General features: G+C 36.4%; 1 protein-coding gene and 1 gene segment (V, D, J or C); both read right to left on the bottom strand.

Moving 5' to 3' along the window:
* Positions 1-8,867: 8,867 nt before the first annotated feature.
* LOC131525238 (T cell receptor alpha variable 17-like) lies at positions 8,868-10,577 on the bottom strand. The segment is given in 4 exon segments: positions 8,868-9,396; positions 9,520-9,564; positions 10,033-10,377; positions 10,484-10,577. Coding segments are annotated over 4 exon segments (624 nt in total).
* A 600-nt stretch (positions 10,578-11,177) lies between these two features.
* LOC131525237 (uncharacterized) lies at positions 11,178-23,538 on the bottom strand. The gene is made up of 8 exons (XM_058752624.1): positions 23,433-23,538; positions 22,940-22,989; positions 18,007-18,333; positions 17,497-17,745; positions 17,323-17,370; positions 16,220-16,361; positions 15,201-15,391; positions 11,178-14,792 (listed from the first exon to the last, which is right to left on the bottom strand). Coding segments are annotated over exons 1-8 (1,050 nt in total). The 5' UTR covers positions 23,435-23,538; the 3' UTR covers positions 11,178-14,751.
* Between the last annotated feature and the right edge of the window lie 1,349 nt (positions 23,539-24,887).

The raw sequence follows: 24,887 nt of genomic DNA on the forward strand, positions 1-24,887 counted from the left end.
TTCTACCATATGATTGTAAAAATGAACTTTTATTTTGACGAAACGTCTGTTTCCGGGACTTAATCTTTCAAAGTTTCAGTATCGTTTGTCACATGCTTTGAAAGTTTATCTCAACACAGAGGCTGCAGTAAAGCGTTATGGCCACCAAGTGGCATAAATGTTTCATTATTTTACATTTTGTGCCATAAGAAGTAAATCAACAAATGTTTCCATTCAATGCTCAAAAGCATATTGAATCCTGTACATACTAAACATCTCTGAATATGTTACAGTTAGCTGTAGATACACACTGTTCTGAAGGAGAGCGTCTTCTTTCAGCTTCCCATATATTCAGTGATTTAAACTAATGTTTAATGTAATGTTTAAACTAATGTACTAATGTTTTTCTTCTATTATACTTGTCTAAATATAGTGATACTCACCTTATATTTTTGTGGTTTTAGTTGCATGATCTTATTGCACTCAGTCAAAAAATCATGATTATTCATTGTATGACATTGATGTGAAACCATTTTTTGTTTTTTTATGAAAATGTGAGAAGAGATCTGACATCATTGCATATATACGGTTGTGTTTAAAGAGGCTGAGCATTGCTAATGATGTTTGTTTGTTTGTTTGTTTTGCTAGAAAATGTACAACATGTGATTTCTTTATTTTACTGTTGTTTATTTAATCATAATTTAACAAACTAATTTAACAATAAAGAAATTTTTAATCAAGCATTATGTGCCATACAACAGATGGCATTTATACTTTCTCTTGAACTCAGCTTATATGTATGTAGTAATGCTTCTCTAGATAAATATATAATGTGTAAATAAACAGTCTAATGATATTCAACCATATATTTGAGCTCATTCTCTAGATATAAACCTGAAGTTGCGTAAAACATACTACTTGAAATTTAAGTTTGAATACTGATTATGTATGTTAAATTAATAAATGCTACTTTATTAATAAAAGCAACATTTTGCTGTTTATCTGTATATCTCTGACAAGCACAAATGAACCACACAAACCTGAAAAATAGCCACAACCATTAATCACGGTTTATTTATCTTTTCTTTCTTTTTTTTATTTACATTTTGTTTATAGGTGCCTTGCATGACACTCAAGGAACCTTAAATGAAACAATCAATGTTAAAGAAGGATAATCATTATTACAGCCTGCACAGACCTGATACAAGCATACATGCAATCTCATACATTTAAAAATTAGATTTAAAAACACTAAGACCTTCACTATTTCGCACATCCTGTGGTATTGAGTTCTGTAAAAAAAAGAGCTGCATGACTGAAGGCTCAAGATCCATTAGAAGCTGTGCGAATACGAGGGAGAGCAAGAGTCAGTACAGAAGATGATCTAATAGTGATATGAAGAAGGTCAGATAAGTATGAAGGAGCAAGATTATCGAATGCCTTGTAAGTAAGGAGAAGTATTTTAAATGCAATAAAGTATTTAACCAGGAGCCAGTGCAATGTAATACTTGTCCAATGCAAGTGTTGTATATGGGAGTAATGTGTTCAGTTATAGGAGTTAATTTGTGCAGCTGAATTCTGTACTAACTGAAGTTTATAGTGAAGCTTTGAAGGCAAACCATAAAAAAGAGCATCACAATAATCAATACGGGAAGTGACTAAAGCATGAACTAGAATCGCTGTGCTCTTTACCGAAAGAGCCGGACGAAGTCGACTACAGTTTTTTTTCAAAATGCTTACACACAGTTTTTGAAACTATGGCTCCATTTCTCAAAACTCTTCACACAAAACCACAACACACACACACACACACACACATCTTGCAAAAGCAAACACTTCTTTGAAAACTATTTTAACATCTAAAAATTGTATTTTTGCATATTTTGTTTTGTGCGGCTATAAATAACTATAAATAAGTGAATGAAACTGGAAGCCTCACACATTTAAGTTACAGCAGCCGAGCACGTTATACATTATACATAAGGTTAAAAACACATTTTTGTTTCGTCAATGTTTCGTCTTCTTATTGGTTGCTTAAATTATTCAATGCAATTTGCGAAACATTTCCAGAATACTGTAACTTTATGTTTGGAATAAAAACATCAAACACTGTTACAGAACATTTATAGTGAAAACACAAACCATTCCAAATGAATCACATTCAAAATGGAAAAGTGTGTGCCATGTAATAAATAAAAATGACAATGTAATAAATTACAAAATGCAAAACGGCAATATCTGACACTTGCAGTTGTATCGGCATATTAACCCTGAAACATTGTAACATTGTAACATAAATATGAATCCTCCACAGATCTGCTAGCTCTGAAGGCCCATTTTCAAGGAATGTTTCGACAGCGAATCTTTTTTCTTTTAAAAGCAACCAGAATCAGAAGCAAAAGCACAGACAGTAGAAGGAGGGAAGCTGGGAAGAGAGCACATATTATTATTTTATTATTATTATTTAAACTCAGTATTTAAAGATTTTGTAAAGCTTTGAGCCTAAGGATATTGAAAGGTTAGCCATATACGTAGGTTAGTATTAACTTGCTGTTAAAATCATGATGTAACATCACCTGTATACACCATAATATTTCTAATCATCCATTGAGTTTCTCTCACCTCTGAGTTTCATTGTAATTAAGGTTTTTGTGTCGCTGTCCATATACTCATTATTGATCAGGTTTCCATCAGTGTCTGTCATTTGCTCACTCTGAACTCCGTTGTTTCTGCTCCAATCCTCCTTTCGCTCTGAGATTATGCTCTGATGCTGCACTTTATCAGCATCTGACAACTTTTGCTACTCACCAATTGTCACAGAAATCTCATCTGAGGAGATAGAGAAATGCTTTAATTATTATTATAATGGTGTCAATATATCTGTGCCATAAGCATATATGTGACCCTGGACCACAATAGCAGTCTTAAGTCGCTGGGGTATATTTGTAGCAATAGCCAAAAATACATTGTATGGGTCAAAATTATCCATTTTTATTTTATGCCAAAAATCATTAGGATATTAAGTAAAGATCATGTTCCATGAAGATATTTTGTATTTTGATATTTTGTCAAACAAGCAAGATTTCTGGCTCTCACAGACCTGTAACTTCTTCTTTAAGAGGCTCCTCTGTCCTCCACTCACCTGTATTAATGGCATCTGTTTGAACTCGTTATCAGTATAAAAGACACCTGTCCACAACCTCAAACAGTCCAACTCCAAACTCCACCATGGCCAAGACCAAAGAGCTGTCAAAGGACACCAGAAACAAAATTGTAGACCTGCACCAGGCTGGGAAGACTGAATCTGCGATAGGTAAGCAGCTTGGTGTGAAGAAATCAACTGTGGGAGCAATTATTAGAAAATGGAAGACATACAAGACTACTGATAATCTCCCTCGATCTGGGGCTCCACGCAAGATCTCACCCCGTGGGGTCAAAATGATCACAAGTACTGTGAGCAAAAATCCCAGAAACACACGGGGACCTAGTGAATGACCTGCAGAGAGCTGGGACCAAAGTAACAAAGGCTACCATCAGTAACACACTGCGCCAGGGACTCAAATCCTGCAGTGCCAGGCGTGTCCCCTGCTTAAGCCAGTACATGTCCGGCCCGTCTGAAGTTTGCTAGAGAGCATTTGGATGATCATATGGTCAGATGAAACCAAAATAGAACTTTTGGTAAAAACTCAACTTGTCGTGTTTGGAGGAGAAAGAACACCATACCTACTGTGAAGCATGGGGGTGGAAACATCATGCTTTGGGGCTGTTTTTCTGCAAAGGGACCAGGACGACTGATCCGTGCAAACGAAAGAATGAATGGGGCCATGTATCGTGAGATTTTGAGTGAAAACCTCCTTCCATCAGCAAGGGCATTGAAGATGAAACGTGGCTGGGTCTTTCAGCATGACAATGATCCCAAACACACCGCCCGGGCAACGAAGGAGTGGCTTCGTGAAGCATTTCAAGGTCCTGGAGTGGCCTAGCCAGTCTCCAGATCTCAACCCCATCGAAAATCTTTGGAGGGAGTTGAAAGTATTTTGGCCCTAACCTTATGGGCCAAAATACCAGCAACAGTGTGTGAAAACCTTGTGAAGACTTACAGAAAACATCTGACCTCTGTCATTGCCAACAAAGGGTATATAACAAAGTATTGAGATGAAATTTTGTTATTGACCAAATACTTATTTTCCACCATAATTTGCTAATAAATTCTTTAAAAATCCTACAATGTGATTTTTCTGGATTTTTTTTTTCTCATTTTGTCTCTCATAGTTGAGGTATACCTATGATGAAAATTACAGGCCTCTCTCATCTTTTTAAGTGGGAGAACTTGCACAATTGGTGGCTGACTAAATACTTTTTTGCCCCACTGTAGCTAATAACTATAAATGATAAAGTTGTCCGGCTTGATGAGCACAAAGGTGCCACCTCTTCTATGCCCATTTCTGAGCTTTTGCCAATTTCTGATAGTAGATAATTCTGTGTGTCGAGTTTCATGCAATTTAAAGCATACAAAGAGCCTCAAAAACACCTAAAAAGGGTATTAAGGTTTAATGCATAAATCTCTCAGTGACTCCTGTTTTACTTTCTGTGTTTTTCACTTTCATTAGGTTTGTAATCATTTGTGTTGTTCAGTTTTCCATTTGAGCCTGATTCTGTAGATGCTGTAGAGCAGGGGTGTCAAACGCAGCCCTGCAGAGTTTAGTTCCAACCCTGCTCCAACACACAAACCATTTCAAATAAGCCTGAAGGAGTTGATTAGCTGGATCAGGTGTGTTTGATTAGGGTTGGAGCTAAACTCTGCAGGGCTGTGGCCCTCCAGGAATTGAGTTTGACACCCCTGCTGTAGAGGATACTGAAATATTTATCAAACAGTTTAGCATCGAGTTGCTGTTCAAATCATGATGAATAAACCTCAGCTGTCAACAAGAGAGTCCAGAACTTGATATGTTCCTGCGTCTCTGGGTGAAAATTCATTAATGACCAGCTTTCCATCTCTAATGGTGATCCGTTCGCTCTGAACTCCATCAGTTCTGCTCCAGACCTCCTTCCACCCGGTGCTTCTTCTGCTCTGATGCTGCACTTTATCAGTGTATGACAACAATTCAGCTCCTCACCGATTTTCACAGTAATCTCATTTTAGGAGAAACACAAATACATTAATCATTATTACAATAGTGTCATTTATGAAGGTTATAAGTACACTGAATGGGACAAGCTTAATATTCAGATCAGAGTCTCTATTGGCTACATGCTGTTACTAAAAGAAAAACAGAAAACACATGCTGATGGTTTGATCAGTTTTCACTTTACCGTGAACACAAAGTTGGTACGTCCTGATTTGTTGCTCCAGCTCTGTCTGATCATTACTGTAATAGACTCTCAGAATGTATTTCCCAGTGTCACTGAAGCTCAGATCTTTGATGACGATGTGACAGGCTCCTTCTTTAAATACTCGTCCACTACATTCTTCAGTCTGACAGAAGAGACGATTTCTGACTGACTGAACTCAATTTAAAAAATCTCAGAGACTTCGTCTCCCTTTATCCCTATCATGAGTTTAGGGGTGGTTCCTGAAAACAAGACAGCATAATATTCATTCAATACAAAGTATCAGTGAAAAAATAGTGGTGTTTGTCTTTGTTCTCCATAACTGGCATTATTTCATGTTCTAAGAGAGTTATTTTTGGTCAGCTGGATTAAAAATATGTAGAAATGAAGGCATTAAGGAGCCAACAATTAGTAGTGCCACCTTTTGTATCAGATGTGTCAGTGCAGTTGTGGTGAATTCCTGAATGAATAAATGATGTGTGAAGACATAATATGTGACCCTGGACCACAAAACCAGTCATAAGGGTCATTTTTTTGAATTTGAGATTTATACATCATCTGAATATTTGGCTTAAATACAACTACTTGAAAATCTGGAATCTGAGGGTGCAAAAAAAAAAAAAAATCAAAATATTGAGAAAATCGCCTTTAAAGTTGTCCAAATGAAGTTCTTAGCAATGCATATTAATAATCAAAAATGAAGTTTTGATGTATTTATGGTAGGAAATTTACAAAATATCTTCATGGAACATGATCTTTCTTTAATATCTTAATGATTTTTGGCATAAAAGAAAAATTGATAATTTTGACCCATACAATGTATTGTTGGCTATTGCTACAAATATACCTGTGATGCTTATAACTGCTTTGTGCTCCAGGGTCACAAATGCTGGACAATGTCAAAGTCACTTGACCGAGTGATGCAACAGAGAAACAATCAACTAGAATAACTGACACTGAAAACCAAGAATGGTTACAATTTATCAACACAGATGACTGTATCCTGACCGCTGAAAAGATAAAACGGCATTTGAATGCTAAAAAGTTATAATTGTTACATTTCTCCCTAGTCTAGAATGAATGAAATACTCTTCTCTCCTGTCCTAGCACTCCACAAAAAACTCTCAAGAGAATGATTTCTTTGGCAAGTTCAATAAATGTCTGGGACATGGGGAAAACAGTCTCAGTAGGCAGAGAAGGATGTGCCATGCTGGCTATTAATGTTAATTGTAGAAGATAAATAATCAAATTAAAACTAGATGAATTCTAGGGCTGGAACGCATTTATACAGTCTACATATGGCCATCGGTCCTCTACAATAATAACCACAAAAATCATAACCCCGATAAACTGTCCAACATTAACATTTAACATTAACGTTAACATTAAACGTTTAACATTAAACGTCTCTTAAACCAGTTTGTCCAGACAGCACTGACTGAATCAACAAAAGTGAATTATGTTCAGGGAATAATCACAGAATACCTCAAATTAAATGTGTTCTCAGCAAATTAAGATGAATTTTACTCATCAGTACAAGTTCAAATGAGTACATTCAAATGTGTCATGATTTTTATTAAATTACACCAACAAGACCTAAAATGATCTTTTAAACCAAAAGTCGCAATACACAAACAACTGGTTTTAGAAAACCATTAAATGCAGAACGATCAAATAATTATATCAAAAACCCCACACTGTAAGAAACTGTTTTCCTTATTTTTAACCACAACTTTTTTATTTTTGTCAAATCAACTTTTGTCAAGTTAACTCATTTTTTAGTTTAAATTAACTTTAAGGCAACCAGGTTACTTCAAGTTAAAACAACATTTTTTTTTTTACAGTGTTTATAAAAAAACAACAAAATAATTGTAGTAATAAACAAATTGAGCATATGCTGTAAATTTAGTATTTACAGAGAAGCAGTATAGGACACAAAAACAAGTTGGCATAAAGCATGAAAACTTACATGGTTTTGCTGTATGAATCTTATGTTCAGGTGTCAACGTTTTGTAAACCAATGCACGATTAACTATATTTAAATAGAAACAAAACTAAAAGTATGACACACACACACACACATTTTGGTTTATGTGGTTTACGGGGACTCTCCATAGGCGTAATGGTTTTTATACTGTACTTACTGTATGTGCTATTGCCCTACACCAACCCTACACCTAAACCTACCCCTTACAGGAGACTGTCTGCATTTTTAGATTAAAAAAAAACACCATTTAGTATGTTTTTTAAGCCTTTTGAATTACGGGGACATAGGCAGTGTCCTCATAAACCACCTTCAAATTGTAATACCTCTGTCATACCCATGTTATTATACAAATTTGTGTCCCTGTAAACCACATAAACATGCACACACACACACACACACAGAGAGAGACACACACACACACAGACACACACACAGGTGAATGTTTTGACAGTGTGCAATATTTGGTGCCTTCCAATAAGGAGCAGAAGGCTAAATGATTGTTCATTATAGCCCTCTACAGCATATTAATATAATATTATATGATGTTCAGTGACTGAATTGTGAAATATTTAATAATTTGCACATGAATTTAATATTTAACTTCAATACTGGCTTTTATTCTGAAGGAAAGACCTGTTTCCCTGACGGCTCCTTGATCATGTGATATGATGGGCGGATTTCAGATCACCTGTCAGAGCTGAACAGGTCACATGACTGATGTGAACACGTAACACAACACCAATATATCTTCTCCATTCTGATTGTTCAGAGTTTAAAACATGTTGATGTATATATTTTATTATCAGACCACAATGCAGAGACACTAAACCGCAAAGCCTTTCCATTCTTTCAGTTCCAGACCAATGAAAAGCATTGAAATAGTTTGTAAGTGATACACACTTTGGTCTACTGTATCAAACCTCTATGAGAAACATGGTACGATGGGTAATTTCTACCGTAGGTCTGACTTCAATGCTCTGATTTTTATTTTCAAATAATGCCTGTTTCCAGGACTTTACACTGAAGCTGAACTGTTTCATTATTTTAAATTTTGTGCTATAAGAAGTAAATCAGCAAAGGTTTCCATTTAATTATCTTAGTAACATATTGCACATACTAAACATCTCTAAATATGTTACAGTTTAGCTGCGAATACACAGTTCTTAAGGGGAGCATCTTCATTCAATTTCCTATATATTCAGTAACTGCAACTCTTACTAATGTGTTCATTCTATTAGACTTGTCTAAATATAGGAATTTCTTAAAGCTCTCTAGTGTCAGTAATAGTCTGTTTATTTTCACCTCATATTTTTGTGGTTTTAGTTGCATCATTTTAATGCAGTCGGTCAGGAAATCATGATTGTTCATTGTGCGACACTGATATAAAACCATTTCTTGTTCTCCTGAAACTGTGAGAACAGATCTGACAACATTGCACATATACAGGTTTAACATTAGTAATGATCATATAATTTCTTAGTTTTACTGCAGTTTGTTTGATCAGAACTCTCAAGAAACACATTTAATATTAAAGACATTTTTATTTAATCAGGTTTTATGTGCCATAAAACATGTGACATTTATATTTTCTCCTAAATTAGCTTATATGGATATAATAATGCTTCTCTAGATGAATATAAAATGTGCATAATGTGCAATAAAGCATATGTTTGCTGTTTTTTGAGTTTATTCTCTTGAAATGAGCATATGAGTATACATATAATGCTCCTCTAGATAAATATACAGCCTGATGACATTCAAACTGAAATGTGCTGAAAAAGACGACATTTGCCGCAACACATCTGTAAATCTGCTCAACAGGAAAAGCATCTGAGCCACAGTTTTCTGTTTTAATTTGTGGTGAACTACAGCAATGCAAAGCAAAGCTCAGGGATAGATTGAGTCAAACTGTAGCAGAAATAGAAGTTATTTAACCGATTTGTGGTGAATCGAAGATGAGCGTTTGGCTGCAGCCCATCCTTTCTGCCAAGCGTGATAGTGAATGATTCCTCCTGCGACGACTGTAGCCAGAAAAAACACAAACACAGCCAGACCAACACCACCGAACATCAATGCCCTCTCTTTTGTAGTCACTCCATCTACAGACAGACAGGAATTATTCATGTTTGCACAACAGAAAGTGTTAACTGATGTCTAAAATACAATACAATACAGAACACAGTAGAGCAATGATTTAATCAACATAACAATCAGCATGTTACCTGTGTTGTCAGCTTCTTCTTCTGTCTCTTGTACTACAATAAGACCTGATAAATGTACACACACACACACAACTGTTTTTAGTTGTCAGTTGTATATGGAAGACTGGGTTAAGATGAGCTTCTGTAGTTTTGAAGTTGTTCTTTATGCGATAACAATTATAATGGCATTTCATAGCTTTTAGGATTTGTTTTTCAGATCAAGAAAGGTAGGTCTGTATTTGTGGTCTGAAAATTTGTTCCGATATCCAGTATAAAAATGAATATGAAATATTAATTCAGTATAAATATGAGAGGGGAAAACTGCATTAATTGGATTTAAAAAATAATAAATATATATATATTCAGTATCACTGAATCATCCTAAATATATTCATTTATGCCAGCAAAACTAGTTTCATGAATTAAATAACAAAAATTGCTCTTTAAGGTCTTGGATGGCTCATCTGACCCATTCCCCCAACAAACAAATACACACATATGTGAAGATATGACATAAAAACTGAAATCTGTTACCCTCGATCTCTAGTCTGAAGGGTTTGTCGAAGAACATCTCTGGAGCGTCAGACTTTGTTCCACAGAAATAAAGACCAGAATCTGACTCCGTGACTCCAGAAATAACCAGCGTGGCTCTGGTGACCCAAGCGTCTGCAGTCATTTTCAGACGAGGGCTGTTTGGATTGTAGTTGATCAGGAGTTTTCTTCCTTTTTTGTCTTTCTCTGCCGCAATCAGTAGATCCAGTTCTCCAGATCTGAGGTGATACCAGGCGACTTCATATCGGTTCGTCATGCTGCAGTTCAGACTGATGTTTTCTCCCGTCTGAACTCTTAACAGATCAGAAGATCCTCGCACTGACACATCTGAAGACACATTTATAAAGATAAAAAACAATCATTTCATGTTAATGGCTATTGTATTTGAGGTTGATATGTTAATTTAGTCAATTTTGAAATGGAATATATTTACCACTGGATGTGGTTTGCATATTCCAAGAAAATACACAGAAGAAGAAAATGATTTTCTCCATTGTGTCTGTCGATCATAAAGGTGTTAATCAAACTAAAGGTTCCACCACAATGCAGTGGAAATGAACCACAAAGACTTTGCATTTCCTTTCCAGACGAGAAGTCTCTGTATCAGATCAATTTGTTGCATCAAACTTCTATGCGCTGTAATGAAAATCTTCATGATTTGACTGGATGTGCTCTGTTAGCTTGCACAGACACTTGACTAAATGTTTGTGTAGATTAAGTCCATGGATAAATGTTAAATAATCATTTTGACCATATAACAAATTTTTTATTTTTTATTTTTTTTGCAAACACTGACACTTAAAACAATGTCATGTTTATGAGAGCGAATATACCTTCACACAGACAACAGTTCTATCATATCAGTCTCATGTGAACGTGTGTAATGTTTAAGTGGTATGGTTGCAGGATGGAGCGTAGGTCTTCTGTTGTTTTTTGAAGGCGGTCATGTTTTTCGAAGGTAATGCGAGACAGGAAGCTTACGCTGCAATTTTGAAGAAGTCACAGTCGCTTTGTCTTTCAGCACCTTCAGTGATCAAAGGAAAGAGTCACAAAGCTTTTCAAATAAACAAAGTCGTTTATTATGTTTAAATAAACAGTAGAATAGAACAACATACTGCATAGGCAATGTACATTTTCCCTCACATTCCCTGAGCAAATCAATGTTAAACATGAGTTGAATACAACTCAAATAATAGACAAAGACAGTAAACCTTACATTTTCCCAATAGTGAAACTCTTGCACACTGTCTCATATTTAATGCACATATACTTTTACAGGGATTAGGGGAGACTGATAGTGACACTTTTTGTTTGAGTATCAGTAGAATCAGTGGTTGTTTGTGCTAGATAGCCACATTTGTCTACTACAAATAAATTGTGTGAGTTAATGTCAAATACAAAGAGTTCCGTTGTTACTACTGGTGTGAGTTGTAACACAGGCCGGGGATAGATGTAACAGTGTGAAGTAATTTGCTTAAATAAGACCCACACTGCCAATTTATACAAGAACTTTGAGGAACAAAAAATAATCAGTTTTGAATAAAGTGAACCATTTAAAGTGACAAAACCATTATATTCCTTTTAAATTTAGCACAAAAACAATTGCTGTGTGTGTGTGTGTGTGTGTGTGTGTACTGTGTTCCTGTCACATAAGCGTTCAGTCACTAGCTGTGTTGCCATCTACCTATTTTTATGTGAATTTTGGTATGCTGTATGGAAATGTCAAGATGCTCAGAAATTCTAAAAATGTGCTCATTTGAGGCGGATAGTGTTTTTGTCCAATTAAAAAAAAGCCATTTAAAAATACTACTTTATCAAGAGCAGTTATGAAATTGAAGCAGCAGCCCTTTTTTCAAATACATTTTGTACATTATTTTTGTTCTAATTCAAAAGGCAACGGTAGTAAGGAATAAAATCTCTAAAGATTGGGAAACACATTTTGGCAGGAACACAGACTTGGCTTTGGACTGCTCCTTCTGGTGTTGACACATATTTAAACAATTTAATACAAAGCATACATACTGACAGGAACAAATTCAAGCCAGATCAGGGTCAGTGCAAATCAATACAGTGTGTGTTCTCAGGTTATGTGATATATTTGAAAATAAATTTTGAATATAACAATTTTAATTGATTTAAAAAACAAAAACAAATGCTACATTATATATGAAACCAAAAGGACCAGTAAGATGGACATAAACCACTTTTTGCTGCCTTAAGTCATTCATTCAACAGATTGCTTTAATTCACTGATTGATTCAGGAATGATGTTGACAGCATCCTCTGCAGATCTGTTGGATCAGAGAAAAGTGGGAAGAGAACAGTTTTCACACACCTCTAGGTGCAGGTGTATGTTGACAGGCAAGTTACAAGTAACCCGTGCTGCCACCAGGTGTTCAGGGCCAGGCCCGGGGTGGCCATCGGGAGAACCGGTGGGCCGCTCTGCCCCGCTCATAAATCGGGCCGGCAGACTCGCCTGCTTTTTTAAAATTTATTTTAATTTTTTTACATACACAGAATAAGCTCTATGTGTTAAAGTTACTGTGTGGCTGATAACTAAGCTAATATCATTAGATTTGAATTTAACATTAAAATGTTACGTTTTCTGTTGTCAGAGCGCGTGCGCTCTCTCTCTCTCTCTCTTCCTCTACACAAGCGTTTGTCCCAGGTCGTTGCCATGGAGACAAACCGAAACCATTAATGCTGTGGTGTGAGTTAGCCAGAGTGAGCTAATCGCGGGAAGAATAAAATGGATAGTTACAACCATAGACATATAAATACCTAGACGCCTCATTGGCCGCTTCGGTCCGTTGCTGCGATACGTCAACACGTCCGCCATGTTTGTGAGGGCAAGACTGCCTTAAAAACAAATGGAGGTAAACGGGGGAGCTGCGGTTTTTTCGGGATAAAAACACGATAACGTTTACATTTATCAACCAATTTCAGTGGTTTGTGATCTACATGGAGTTAAAAATAACTCTGCCTCTAGTTATTCAGTTAGGCTTGGAAAATTAATAATTTTCTTAAGAAATTGTAAAAGCTCACACTCTTGTTGATTTGGTTGATTTTTTTCGGTTAACAATTCTAATATTGATGTAGTATAACTGTGACATATACTTGTAATGTAATTTTAATGTACTAAATGAAATTAAGTTTCTCTGTCTTCAACCCCAACATTTGAGCTTTTCTCGTGCTTCAGGTCAAAACACAGCTCGTTCCCTTTGAAATACTGAGGGGGGAAAAAATCGAAATAATACATCTTTAAGTACTAATAATTTACCATCATTGAGAAAATGTAATAAAACCAGCGAATACAAATCAAAAAGGGACACACTGGTAGTCTGCTTTCTATTTTCATAGCACTCTATAGGCTACAGATAAAAACTCTACAAGCAATAACAAATATAACTGATAATTCTTTATGGATCCAGTAAAACTTACAGTTACTAATATGCACTGATGCACAGTAAAAATATAGTAAAAGTGATATGTAACATTAAAATGTATGTGTAGTACAAGTTGTAGTAAAGTGAATAATATTAAAAGCAAGTACAACAGCACAATAACATAACTGATATAATAGATTTATAATAGCACAAATTATATGTGTAATACAATAATAAATAAATGAATAACAATAGATAGCAAGTAGAATATGTAATATCAAGGGTGGAATAATGCAGAATAGTCAATAATGAAGAATAAATTAATAGTAAATTATAAATAATCGTGAAAAGTACAGTTTTATAATGGTATTTGTATAATAATTATTAAACAAAGACAACTAATGACAAGCAAAAAATTGTGGTCATGAATTCCAAATTGTTTAATTAATGAGCTCCTTGAGTATTATATATATATATATATATATATATAATATATATATATATATTAATTGTGACAACAAAACCTGACTAATAAAGACTAATTCTCCACTGCTTCCCTCAAGATTTTCCTATATTTTCTAATGAGGTTTTTCAATGAATGAGTAAAATAATGTAAACAACTTGACAAAGCTTGACATTTTGCTCTACAATGCAAATTACACACATCCATGCAGAAAACACATTTTGAAGCAGTCGTTTATTTTTCAATATATGTTACTACATAGGAATGTTTGGGGTGTGAGTGTGTGCAGTTTACGTTGTACAACAAAATGTCAAAGTATAGTTATGTTTAACACAGACCAGATTATGACATGCCCCCAAAAAAACTTTCTATAAATCAAAATTAATAATCATTATTACAACATAAAGAGCAATAATAAACAATGATTTTGTCATGATATTGCAGCTTCACTCACTAAGGAGTTCCTGTGTTTCTCATTTCTAGGCTATTTACATTATGCAGTTTTTGTGTAAATGCACATACAGTACATGATCAGCATTAAACAGCCTGTGTAAATAATTTAAAATGCAGTCTATAGTATTGTGATTGACTGAAAAAACTGGTTATTTTTAAATATTTGACAAAAATAACAGAAACATTTAATAAGGTAATTATATTGTTATAAAAGTTACCCTTACAAAGGTTAAAAAATGCTCCTGGAAGTCTGTTCCGGGGAGAGAGAGTGGTTTTAATATGATCAGGGTCATTCTGGCCATTCATTCAGGGCTATTCTGGGTTTTAACGAGTACAAATACAACATTAGGCTGTGGAGGTGTAGCCTAGTCTCTAGGAAATGCAGGAAACATGCTTTCTTCAGCTTTCCTTAAGGCTTGCTTTGTCCTGTTTGCAGTTGGCTAAAAAAGAAAAAAACAAATAATTTATATAATCAGTCCACAGTTTTATGATAAGCTATGAAATCCTTATAATCTAGTGATGATAAACTTGCTCTTTGTAAATGAGAAGTGAAATTAAAGAGAGATGCTTTAGCTCCATCCCAGTCCTGACAGTCTGACACGGTCTTGTCAAAGTGCTCACTGTATATATTGTGCTCATAACACAATTTAGTTTATGATATGAACTACAATATTAAAGTTAAAACTTAATAAGAATTAATTTAAACTTTGATTTCTTATAAAGTCTCAGCTTTCACTGCTTACTTGCCATATCGCTAGCTATTAATAGTCTGACACTGGCTAATTAAGCTGTCGACATAATGCTAAAAATGACCAAAAAAACATCCAGAAACAAGTGTTCAGTCTTACCTGTGAAAGATAATACCCCGAGATCTGTTGTTATTAATGTGCGACGGTCTGTAGATGCCCAAGCTGCCGCTGAGTCAGGTATGTTTTCTTCTGTCCCGGTATGAGAGTTCTGGAGAGTTGCCCGCACCAATATGGCGGCGCCGTTGACGTGCGGTCGAGCGGCCAATGAGGCGTCTAGGTATTTATTATGTCTATGGTTACAACAACAAAAAAAGAGGTTACAAAAAAAAAAAAAAATACAAGAAAGGCATTGGAGGATGACGCGGCCAAATGTGCCAAACTGTCAAATATTTTTTCAAGAAGACAAACGAGCACACGTGACCTGGCGACTCAAGGTACACTAGCAACATTTACAGTTATGCATTTGGCAAACGCTTTTATCCAAACTGACTTACATTGAAGGATTTTTTTTATTCAGTTTAGGTTTTTTCTATTGATTGTCTGTTTCAATTAAATGTAAGTGATTTTAGACTTTCGAGATGCTTACTGATTTTCCATTTAGTTGATGACTGCTTGGCAGCTTTCAATTTTGAATTGAACTTTTTTTATTATTATTATTTTTTATAATGTTACAGTTGTATGTTTTGTAGCAGAAATGTTTCATATAATTTCATTATTTTATTTATTACATTGACGTGGATATAAAAAAAAAAAAGTAGTGCAAAAAGTATATTTCCTACTGCACTACTTTATTTTCGTTTGAATGCAAACCATTTTTTCATAATGTAACAGTTGGACTACTTGTTGCAGAAAACTTAGTATGTGATTTGTTATTGATATTTATGTCCATATTTACATTATTCATATTTTTTATTGAAACGTCAAAAATAAATATAACAGGATAGTAAGAACAGATCTGTCACTTCATTTATCCAGATTCCACCACGGTGGGAGGGGGTTGGATGGGGACAGGTGGTGGGCTGGTCTTGAGCATTACACTCCCGGGCTGAAAATGGATCCCACTCCGGCCCTGTTCAGGGCCCATGTGCAGATTTATCACATTCAGTTAAGATCATTACATGTTCTGGGGATCTGGATTCTCCTGTACTTGCCCCTCTGTGTAACCTCTGCGCCGACGTCGCCTTATGATGACAGTAATCACAATCACAATCACAGCCAGAACCAGAATGCCGCAAACTGACGCAATCCATTTCTCTACAGCTGGAAGGGGAAAGTGGGAAGAGAGCACAATTATTTCAAATGTTTTTAATTTTTTTATTATTTATTTATTTTTTAACTCACTGCTTAAAGATTTGGTAAACCTCTCAGTAGCCCTATTCGGATGGTAATTGTTTCTCATGGGGGCACAAGTTATTTTCACCATTTACACGGGGGTAGTCTGTGATTTTTTTTTTTTTTTTGGCTGTCCAAATCCAGAATGTCAGTGTTTCTCTCACCACCGCGTAAAAATCCCCAGCTGAATTAACTGTTAATTCCACACAACCAAGGTCGTATGGTAATTTAATAGTTTCCAAGAAGAAATCGATTCCAAATTCACTGTTTAACCACTGCCGAACACCGTTGTACTTTGCTGTAATTTGCATGCATATTTATTTCTGAAATGCTGGAAAATATTTACAAGAACAGTATTCCATACCTGCTCCATCACAGCAAGTGGGAGCAGAAAGAGAAGAAAAGCATTTGAAATGGGTCTATATTATGGCAGCAGAAGGTGTGCAATACAATTAAAATGTGTAGCCTATTATATACAGTTATACATAACTATATTGCATATAATTGTATACAAATATATCACGTCTATTTTCCTATTTTTAAACAGGAGATTTAAATAAACAATAATTAATAGGATTATGTATTATATGCTTGGAATAATAAGAATACACTTTACATAAATAATACATATTTTTAAAACATTTTACACAACAATAAGAATAAGTTTGTAAATAAAATTAAATAAAATTTTATTTACAGCAGACAACCATGTGACTGGCCACTGAGCAGCGCATTCCTGGGTTCGTAAGATCACAGAACTCGCTAATAAATCAACATCCAAATCTATGAGTTTTAACACTGAGGTGCAATGTAAATTTATTTTTACAGACGTCCACAGAAGAATCAATTGCTATCCGAATATAGGGCTAATGCCTACTGTTTTACTTACTATGTTGTTCCGTGCCGTCTAGTCCTTCCTTTGATTCCGTTCTACGTTCTGTAGAAGATATTGAGAGGTCAGTCACACAATCATCGATTTGCTGTTCAAATCATGAGGAATAAACCTCAGCTGTATAAACATTATAAAAATAATATTTTTAAACTTCCAAAGAGGTTCTTTCACCTGTGACTGTTACTGTGATCAAGATTTCTCCTTCAGAGTCTAGAACTCTGTATGTTCCTGCGTCGCTGGCTGTAAAATTATTAATGCTCAGGATTCCATCTGTATCGGTCAGTCGTTCGCTCTGAACTCCACCACTTCTGCTCCAGACCTCCGTCCACTCTGTGCTGGGTTTGTTCTGATGCTTCACTTTATGAGCATTGGACAGTACATCCAACTTCAGCTCCTCACCGATTTTCACAGAAGCCTCATCTGAGGAAAAACAGGCAAACACAGGCATTTAACATTATGGCATTTAATCAAAGCTATAAGAACATATTTAGGACTGGGGGACAAAATGTAGTTATTTAAAAATCAGCCATATTGGAAAAGCCTATACTGATGACCACTAATCTGACTACTATTCGAGATGTGTCCCATTTAGTGTGTATGCTGCTGTTTATACAATACTAACACAGTTACTAATGAAAGCCAGAAAGCACATGTTGCAGGTTTGTTCAGTTTTGACTTTACCCTGAATATGAAGTTGGTACTTTTTTGTTTGTACTTCGTTTTGTTGCACCTTCTCTGTTGGATCATTTGTGTGACTGTATCTCAGGATGTATGTCCCAGCGTCACTGAAGCTCAGATTCTTGATGATGATGTCACAGGCTCCTTCTTTACATATTCCTTGTACATTTTCAGTCTTATTCTCACATTTTTCATTCTGACATTCAAGGATGCTTTTTGACCGTCTGATTAAATTAATAATTTTATTGTTCTCTAGTTCACATTCCAGGATGATGTTGCCTCCCTTTTTTCCTCTCTCAGAACTAGAGTGCGTTCCTACAAGGGGTGTTCCTGCAAATAGACAAAAAATAATTTCATTCAATACAAAGTGTCAATGACTGGTGTTTAATCGAAGTCATCGTAAACTATTCTGATAGAGTTATTCTAGTCAAGATTTTTTTATGCTCAATACATTTCACAACACTTCAAAGCATCAGTAATGCCCGTAAAGATCAAGGTTGCTAGTTCGAGCCATGATCTGTTTTGCATTTCTGCTAAATTAAAGTTTCTCACTTTCTTCAAAGCTAAGAACTCTTCAGCCTTTGGGACAGTATTGTGTCTTATTGGCCTTTCAGAGCCAGTAAATGGGTCTTATTCCTTGAATGACTACAATCTCATTGTACTGACCCCAATCACAATGAAGGACTTGAACCATTAAGTCCAGTCTCCCTAAAACACTCGACCTCTTCCAGTTTGCACAGTCCAAACCGCTTTACACGTATCCTGCAATATCCCTCTAAGGCCATGTCCACACATACAAGGGAGTTTTTCCTTTTTCCGTTTTTAAAAAATCTCCATCCATATGAAAATGCAAAAGCATGCTATGAGGCACTGTCAAGAGCATGCCAAACCAACAGGTGGCAATATAATCTCAACCGTATCCTATCTCCAACCATAATCCAAAATCTCCAGTTTCGCTGTCTACACGATAACACTGCGACAAGAGTTTTTGAACATCTTCACCCTGGCTGGAGTTTTCCAAAATCTTTGGTTTCAGTGACCTGGTGCTGTGTTTGCATGTGGACGAAAGGCCAAACTGCACAGAAAAAGCTGTGGTTTTGAAAATACCCGCGTTCATGTGGACAGGGCCTAGATCTCTCAAATTGGTCTCAAACTCAATTCCTGGAGGGCCACAGCTCTGCTCAGTTTAGGTTCAACCCTAATCAAACACACCTGATATAACTAATCAAGATCTTCAGGATCACTAGAAATTTCCAAGCAAGTGTGAGTTGGAGCTGGTTGGAACTAAACTCTGTAGAGCTGTGGCCCTCTTGGAATTGAGGTTAAGACCACTGCTTTAAACTACTTGAAGCACAAAAACTGCTGCTGCTGCTTCTGCTCCTCAACAAACTAAACTAGGCCTGGGTTTGCACACAAGTGACACAATGACACAGTTGTGGTAGGCCTCAACAGTGCCAATGATGAAACACACTTTACAGAGAGGAAGTGACACAGCTGGTTGGTGGTGATAGGTGTGGATGATCTTCGCAAAACATCACGATCTATAACACACAATCACGATTCTCATTCTGAATCCTGAAATATTTGACAATCGCGATCAAATTTGCCTATGTATTTATTAAGTTTATGGACAGTCTTCACTGTATAAATGAAACATTCTTATTAAAGCCATTAAAGTGATTTAGTCAAGACTAGTGAGTGATTTTCTGTTTGTCTTTTGTTCTTTGATTAACCTTAAAGGGTTAGTACACCCAAAAATGAAAATTCTGTCATTGATTACTCACACTCATGTCATTCCACACCGTAAGATATTTTGTTGAAATCCGAGAGCTTTTTGACCCTCCATAGACAGCAAAGGTCCTACCACGGCCAAGGTCCAGAAAGGTACTAAGAACATCAACAAAATAGTCCATGTGACATCAGTGGTTCAACCGTAATTTTATGAAGCTACGAGAATACTTTTTGTTGCGCAAAAAACTCCCAACCTAAAATAGCAACTTTATTCAACAATTCTTCTCCTCCGCGTCACCTAAGCGCCATTTTGGAGAGTACCATGATGCATTTGTTGTTAATGTGCAGATCAAAGCACATGCATTCATCGTGATACTCTCCACAATGGCGCTAGGGTGTCACAGAGGAGAAGAATAAAGTTGTTATTTTAGTTTTTTTGTGCACAAAAAGTATTCTCATATAATTATGGACGAACCCCTGTGATGTCACATGGACTATTTTGTTGATGTTCTTGCTACCTTTCTGGACCTTGAGCCTGGAAGGTCTGCACATTTAAACAATCCAGATAAGTTATGTAGAATTATTTATGGAGCAGATAAAATACATTTATTAATCAATTATCATTTAATTAAAGGCTTAAATGTGAGGTTTTCCTTTATATGAAACTTTTTAAAAGCTTTATTTGAACATTTACATTAGATATTTGAACATGCTATTAAACTGTTCTCAGTCAAGTTGTTATTTAAAATCCGAACATCATTGGTAATGTTATTGTTAAAGTAGGCCTATATGTAAAATATATGTATGATTAGATTAGGCCACTTTTTTCAGTAGGTTAGCTACATATGTAGCACCCTGATCTGTGAGACACGGCATTTCCATCCTTTATCTCTACATAGAGCAGAATGACAATAAAGCCCACTTCACTTGAAAACGTCTCGGTCACGTATGTAACCCTCGTTCCCTGAAGGAGGGAACAGAGATGTAACATCAGTGTGACTGACTAATGGGATCTCGCCCGAGAGCCCAATCACCTTCGAGTGTTAACAAAACAAGCCAATGACAGTTGGCATGTGTGTTTCGCGACGTGCACCCTGCCCCGCCGTGCGGGTATAAAAGGAGAGCGCATGCAAACGCACATCAGTTTTTCACTGAGGAGCTGAGACTGTGTGCCCAGCCGTACAGCGGTGGTACAGCAACTGTGGCGACGGGACATTAAGTCTCTGTTCCCTACTTCAGGGAACGAGGGTTACATACGTAACCGAGAAGTTCCCTATCAGTCAGTCACATTCGACGTAATGGGATCCCTTGGAAAACGTCACTATTGCTGACCCCTTCCAGTGCCCTGCGGAAGCCGGCAAGTCCCCCCACACCAGTTGGGACGGAAGTTAGGACAGGGCTTAGGCAGAGATGACAGCCACTGCTGTTCCCTACAGTGGATATGGATAACACTGGGAAAGCATACTCCCAGTAGGGGAAGCCACATCCTGCGTAAAGGAGGTACCATGTGGAGATTACACATATGGACTGGCCTAGGCAGTACTACATATGGAAGTCTCTTAGGTAGACTCAGCCAGCCTGGGGTGAGATCAATACACAGCAGAGACGGCAGAAGGTCTCTGCCAGGGAAAGACAAGGGCTCACCGTGAGGGGAGCCGTACCGTGGAAAATACACACGTGGGATCTTAACACTCAAAGTTGATTGGGCACTCCGGCGAGATCCCATTAGTCAGTCACACTGACGTTACGTCGAACGTGACTGACTGATAGGGAACTGCATTTTTATGTTCAGACTTCTGAAAGAACTTGGTGCTTTGTGTTCCAAATGTGCTCTGGTTTCAGAAATGGAGGAAATACAGCAAGATCTGAACACAACTATAAGAAAACATTGTATTAGGCAATCAGGTAGCGATTTCAACGAGGGGATGCATAATCTGGCAGGTGTGCAGAATTCGGCACAACACCGGCGTTTTGAGCTCGCTATTTTTTGAAACCGGGTCCCAGAGTGGATAAATCTGAAAACGACGCCCTTGCATTTCATGTGTACAGCCAATCCGTATATGTTCTGAAATGATGTTGTCATCAGCCCACGTCTCGCCCCTAGTCAGACAACGCTACATCACGTAACAGCAACAAAAACATGAACAAACACTGAATGATTGTCTTTTTATTAACTAACATTAACACAGATTAATAAATGTATTGTTCCATGTTTGTTTGTATACCGCACGCAAGGTTTATGCGCATAGTCCAAGTCTTCTTCCCCGTTTTTAGTGTATCTCTGTGGCAGAATTACAGTGCCATATACTGGTCTGGCATGTATACTACATCGGTTTGTGTTGGTTTTGTGTGGACTCTTTCTTGAGACGAGAAAAAAAAAAGATTGGATAGGGAAAGCTCTGGCTTTGTGTGGACGTAGCCTCAAAATGCTTTGATGGACACATTAATTGAATATTTATTGTTAGGCATATAAGGCCTTGGCCTATTATTATTTTTTCATTTTTAATTAATTTATTTATTTTTTGCATTTCTGAAATATATTGGGGCCTAACCTGAGAAACGAGTCCAGAATATTCCACTGCGTTCCTGGACACGTAATTTACATAGTTGAAGTTCATAGGCGGGGATTATGCTTATTGTGAATGAGTGCACGCATGTCCTATTTACGAATGATTGGAATTCATAAACATGTTTAACTATCATATCTGATGTTTATGAAGCATTTGTGAATTTGGAGGAGAGTTCGGGAAGGTCTGTTTTACTCATATATTTACACAAGCTTCATGAATGAGGCCCTGTATTATTATTGCATCCTACAAAAATACTGAGGTGCAAATAGTATCTGCCAGTATAAAGTATAGATAGCATAATTACTATTTACACTTATTGCAAAGATTGCTGCTGGTCCAGGAAAGCATTATTGCAATCATGTGATGTAAATCCTGTATGATGGAGGATATGTAGGCTACAGGTGATCATAGGCCGACAAGACATTGTGAATTATTAATCCGGGTCTGGTTGTAGTGAACTCCTGAGCAATGTTTAACTGCAATTAACTGCATAGATAAGTCAGTGATATCATGGTGTGTTGTTCTGGGTGGGGAATTTTCCATTATCAATCCACAATGTCAACCAAAGTCACTTTTTGCACTGTCACTGAAAATAAAAAAAATGGTTATTATTTATGAATAAAAATAATACTGACCACTATGATTGACAAGACAACGCAGTAGCAGAAGATTAGAGCATCTTAACCTGATGAAAATACAGAAGAGCTGTTAGGCTATATGACAGATACAGACACACATCACGGAGTTTTATACAGTGATAAAATGCCTACCCAAGTTGTAAAATACTATAACTGAGCATAATACAAAAGACTCTAAACTTTCAATGTTAGTTTTATTTATAGATTTAACAAGTGAACTTCAAATAAAACAAATAATCTGAATCTTGGGTTTAATAAATGATTTTTGTCTAATCTTTTTGTTGCTACGAATCGATCCGGAGCATGTAGAACAATATAATAATTATATTATTAATAATCCCACTAAAAAAATCATCATCGTAACGGAGACTTCAGCATTGACACGGTGACTCCTCTCGATTTACTTCCTTCATTTAGGCTTTAGTTTTCCCACAAACGGAAACAGCAGACAAAACACACAAACTTTATATTTAAAAGCATGAACACTTACATTGTCAAAGCTCTGCATGTTCTGACGTTAAAACATCGTAAATCACTGTAAGTGTAGAGAGAACTAAACAGGTTCAGTACAGTGACTGCATCCTGCTTTGCTTCACTTTCTCTTTAAAGTAGCGCGAGAGTCGTCTGCTCTCTGATCTCTTGCGGTATTTTGATGTGAGACAGATCGGTCTGTGGTTCAAGTTGAACAAACATCTTTTCTTTCCATTCACGTGATTTCATATATATATATATATATATATATATATATATAGGATTATAGAGTAGTGGATTCAAACACGCAAAGTGAAGAAATCACGTGAATGGAAAGAAAATATATATATTTTTTTTTTTCTTCACACAAGTCCTAAAAGTAGAGAACCCAATCAAACAAATTAGACACAAATATTTCCTTTGTCATTTATTTATTCAGGAAAAAAAAATATTAAAACCAATATTACTTATCTATGAGTGGCAAAAGTAGGCTATGTGAACCTTTAGGATTAGCAGTTAATTTGAAGGTAAAATTAGAGTCCATATGTTCAGTATGTGTACACACACACACACACACACACACAGAGAGAGAGAGATGTCTGGTTTGCTATCCTTGTGGCGACTGTCCATAGGCGTAATAGTTTTATACTGTAGTTTTATCGCCCTACACTTAAACCTACCCTTCATTCAAACTTTAAGCATTTTTACATTCACAAACACACACACACACACACACACACACACACACAAATATGGTTCTTCAGCGGTTCTTTTGGGCAGTTAAGGTGCTATATAGCACCACTGCCAAATAAAGAACCCATTAAGCTCCTGCATAAGCGTTCTCTCTTAGTCTCTGGTTTAGTTTATTTAAAAACCACATTAAAATACAGTGTATTTCCTGAATGTAGCATGGTTCTCAATCTTTTTGCCCTCAAGGCCCCCCATAAGGAAATATTCCAGGGCCCCCACAAGACGTTTTGACCTCAGAAAAGTATAAAAGTGATTAAGAACATGTACTTTTTCCAGTAAATCCCAATTCATAGCAAACATGAGAGTGGAGTAACATAAAATCTGAGGAGGAGAATGGGGTTCCTCTTATGGTTCTACATAGTGCAATTTGACAAAGATGCTGTATAGCACCGTTAAAGATAGGTGCTATTTACATTTACATTACATTTAGTCATTTAGCAGACGCTTTTATCCAAAGCAACTTACAAATGAGGACAATGGAAGCAATCAAAATCAACAAAAGAGCAATGATATGCAAGTGCTATAGCAAGTGTTTTTAAGAATAGAATTAGAAAAGAGAGTGCTAGAGTTAGAGAGTCAAATAAAGATGGAAGATATGTGTTTTTAGCCGATTCTTGAAGATGGCTGCTCAGATTGAGTTGGGCAGGTCATTCCACCAGGAGGCGCATTTCATTTTTTAAGTCCGTGAAAGGGACGTTCATTTGCGGAACGCAAGCTTCTAGGC

Source organism: Onychostoma macrolepis, chromosome 19 (assembly GCF_012432095.1).
Source record: "Onychostoma macrolepis isolate SWU-2019 chromosome 19, ASM1243209v1, whole genome shotgun sequence".
Classification (NCBI taxonomy): Eukaryota; Metazoa; Chordata; class Actinopteri; order Cypriniformes; family Cyprinidae; genus Onychostoma; species Onychostoma macrolepis.

Bases quoted from the DNA above. Each gene is read 5' to 3' on its own strand.
- LOC131525237 (XM_058752624.1), bottom strand. The intron at 18,334-22,939 runs GTCAGTATTATT...GTCTATTTGCAG, and splicing joins TTGTCTTGTCAATCATAGTG to GAACACCCCTTGTAGGAACG. The intron at 15,392-16,219 runs GTAATGATCTTA...TTGTAACCATAG, and splicing joins AATCCAGATCCCCAGAACAT to ACATAATAAATACCTAGACG.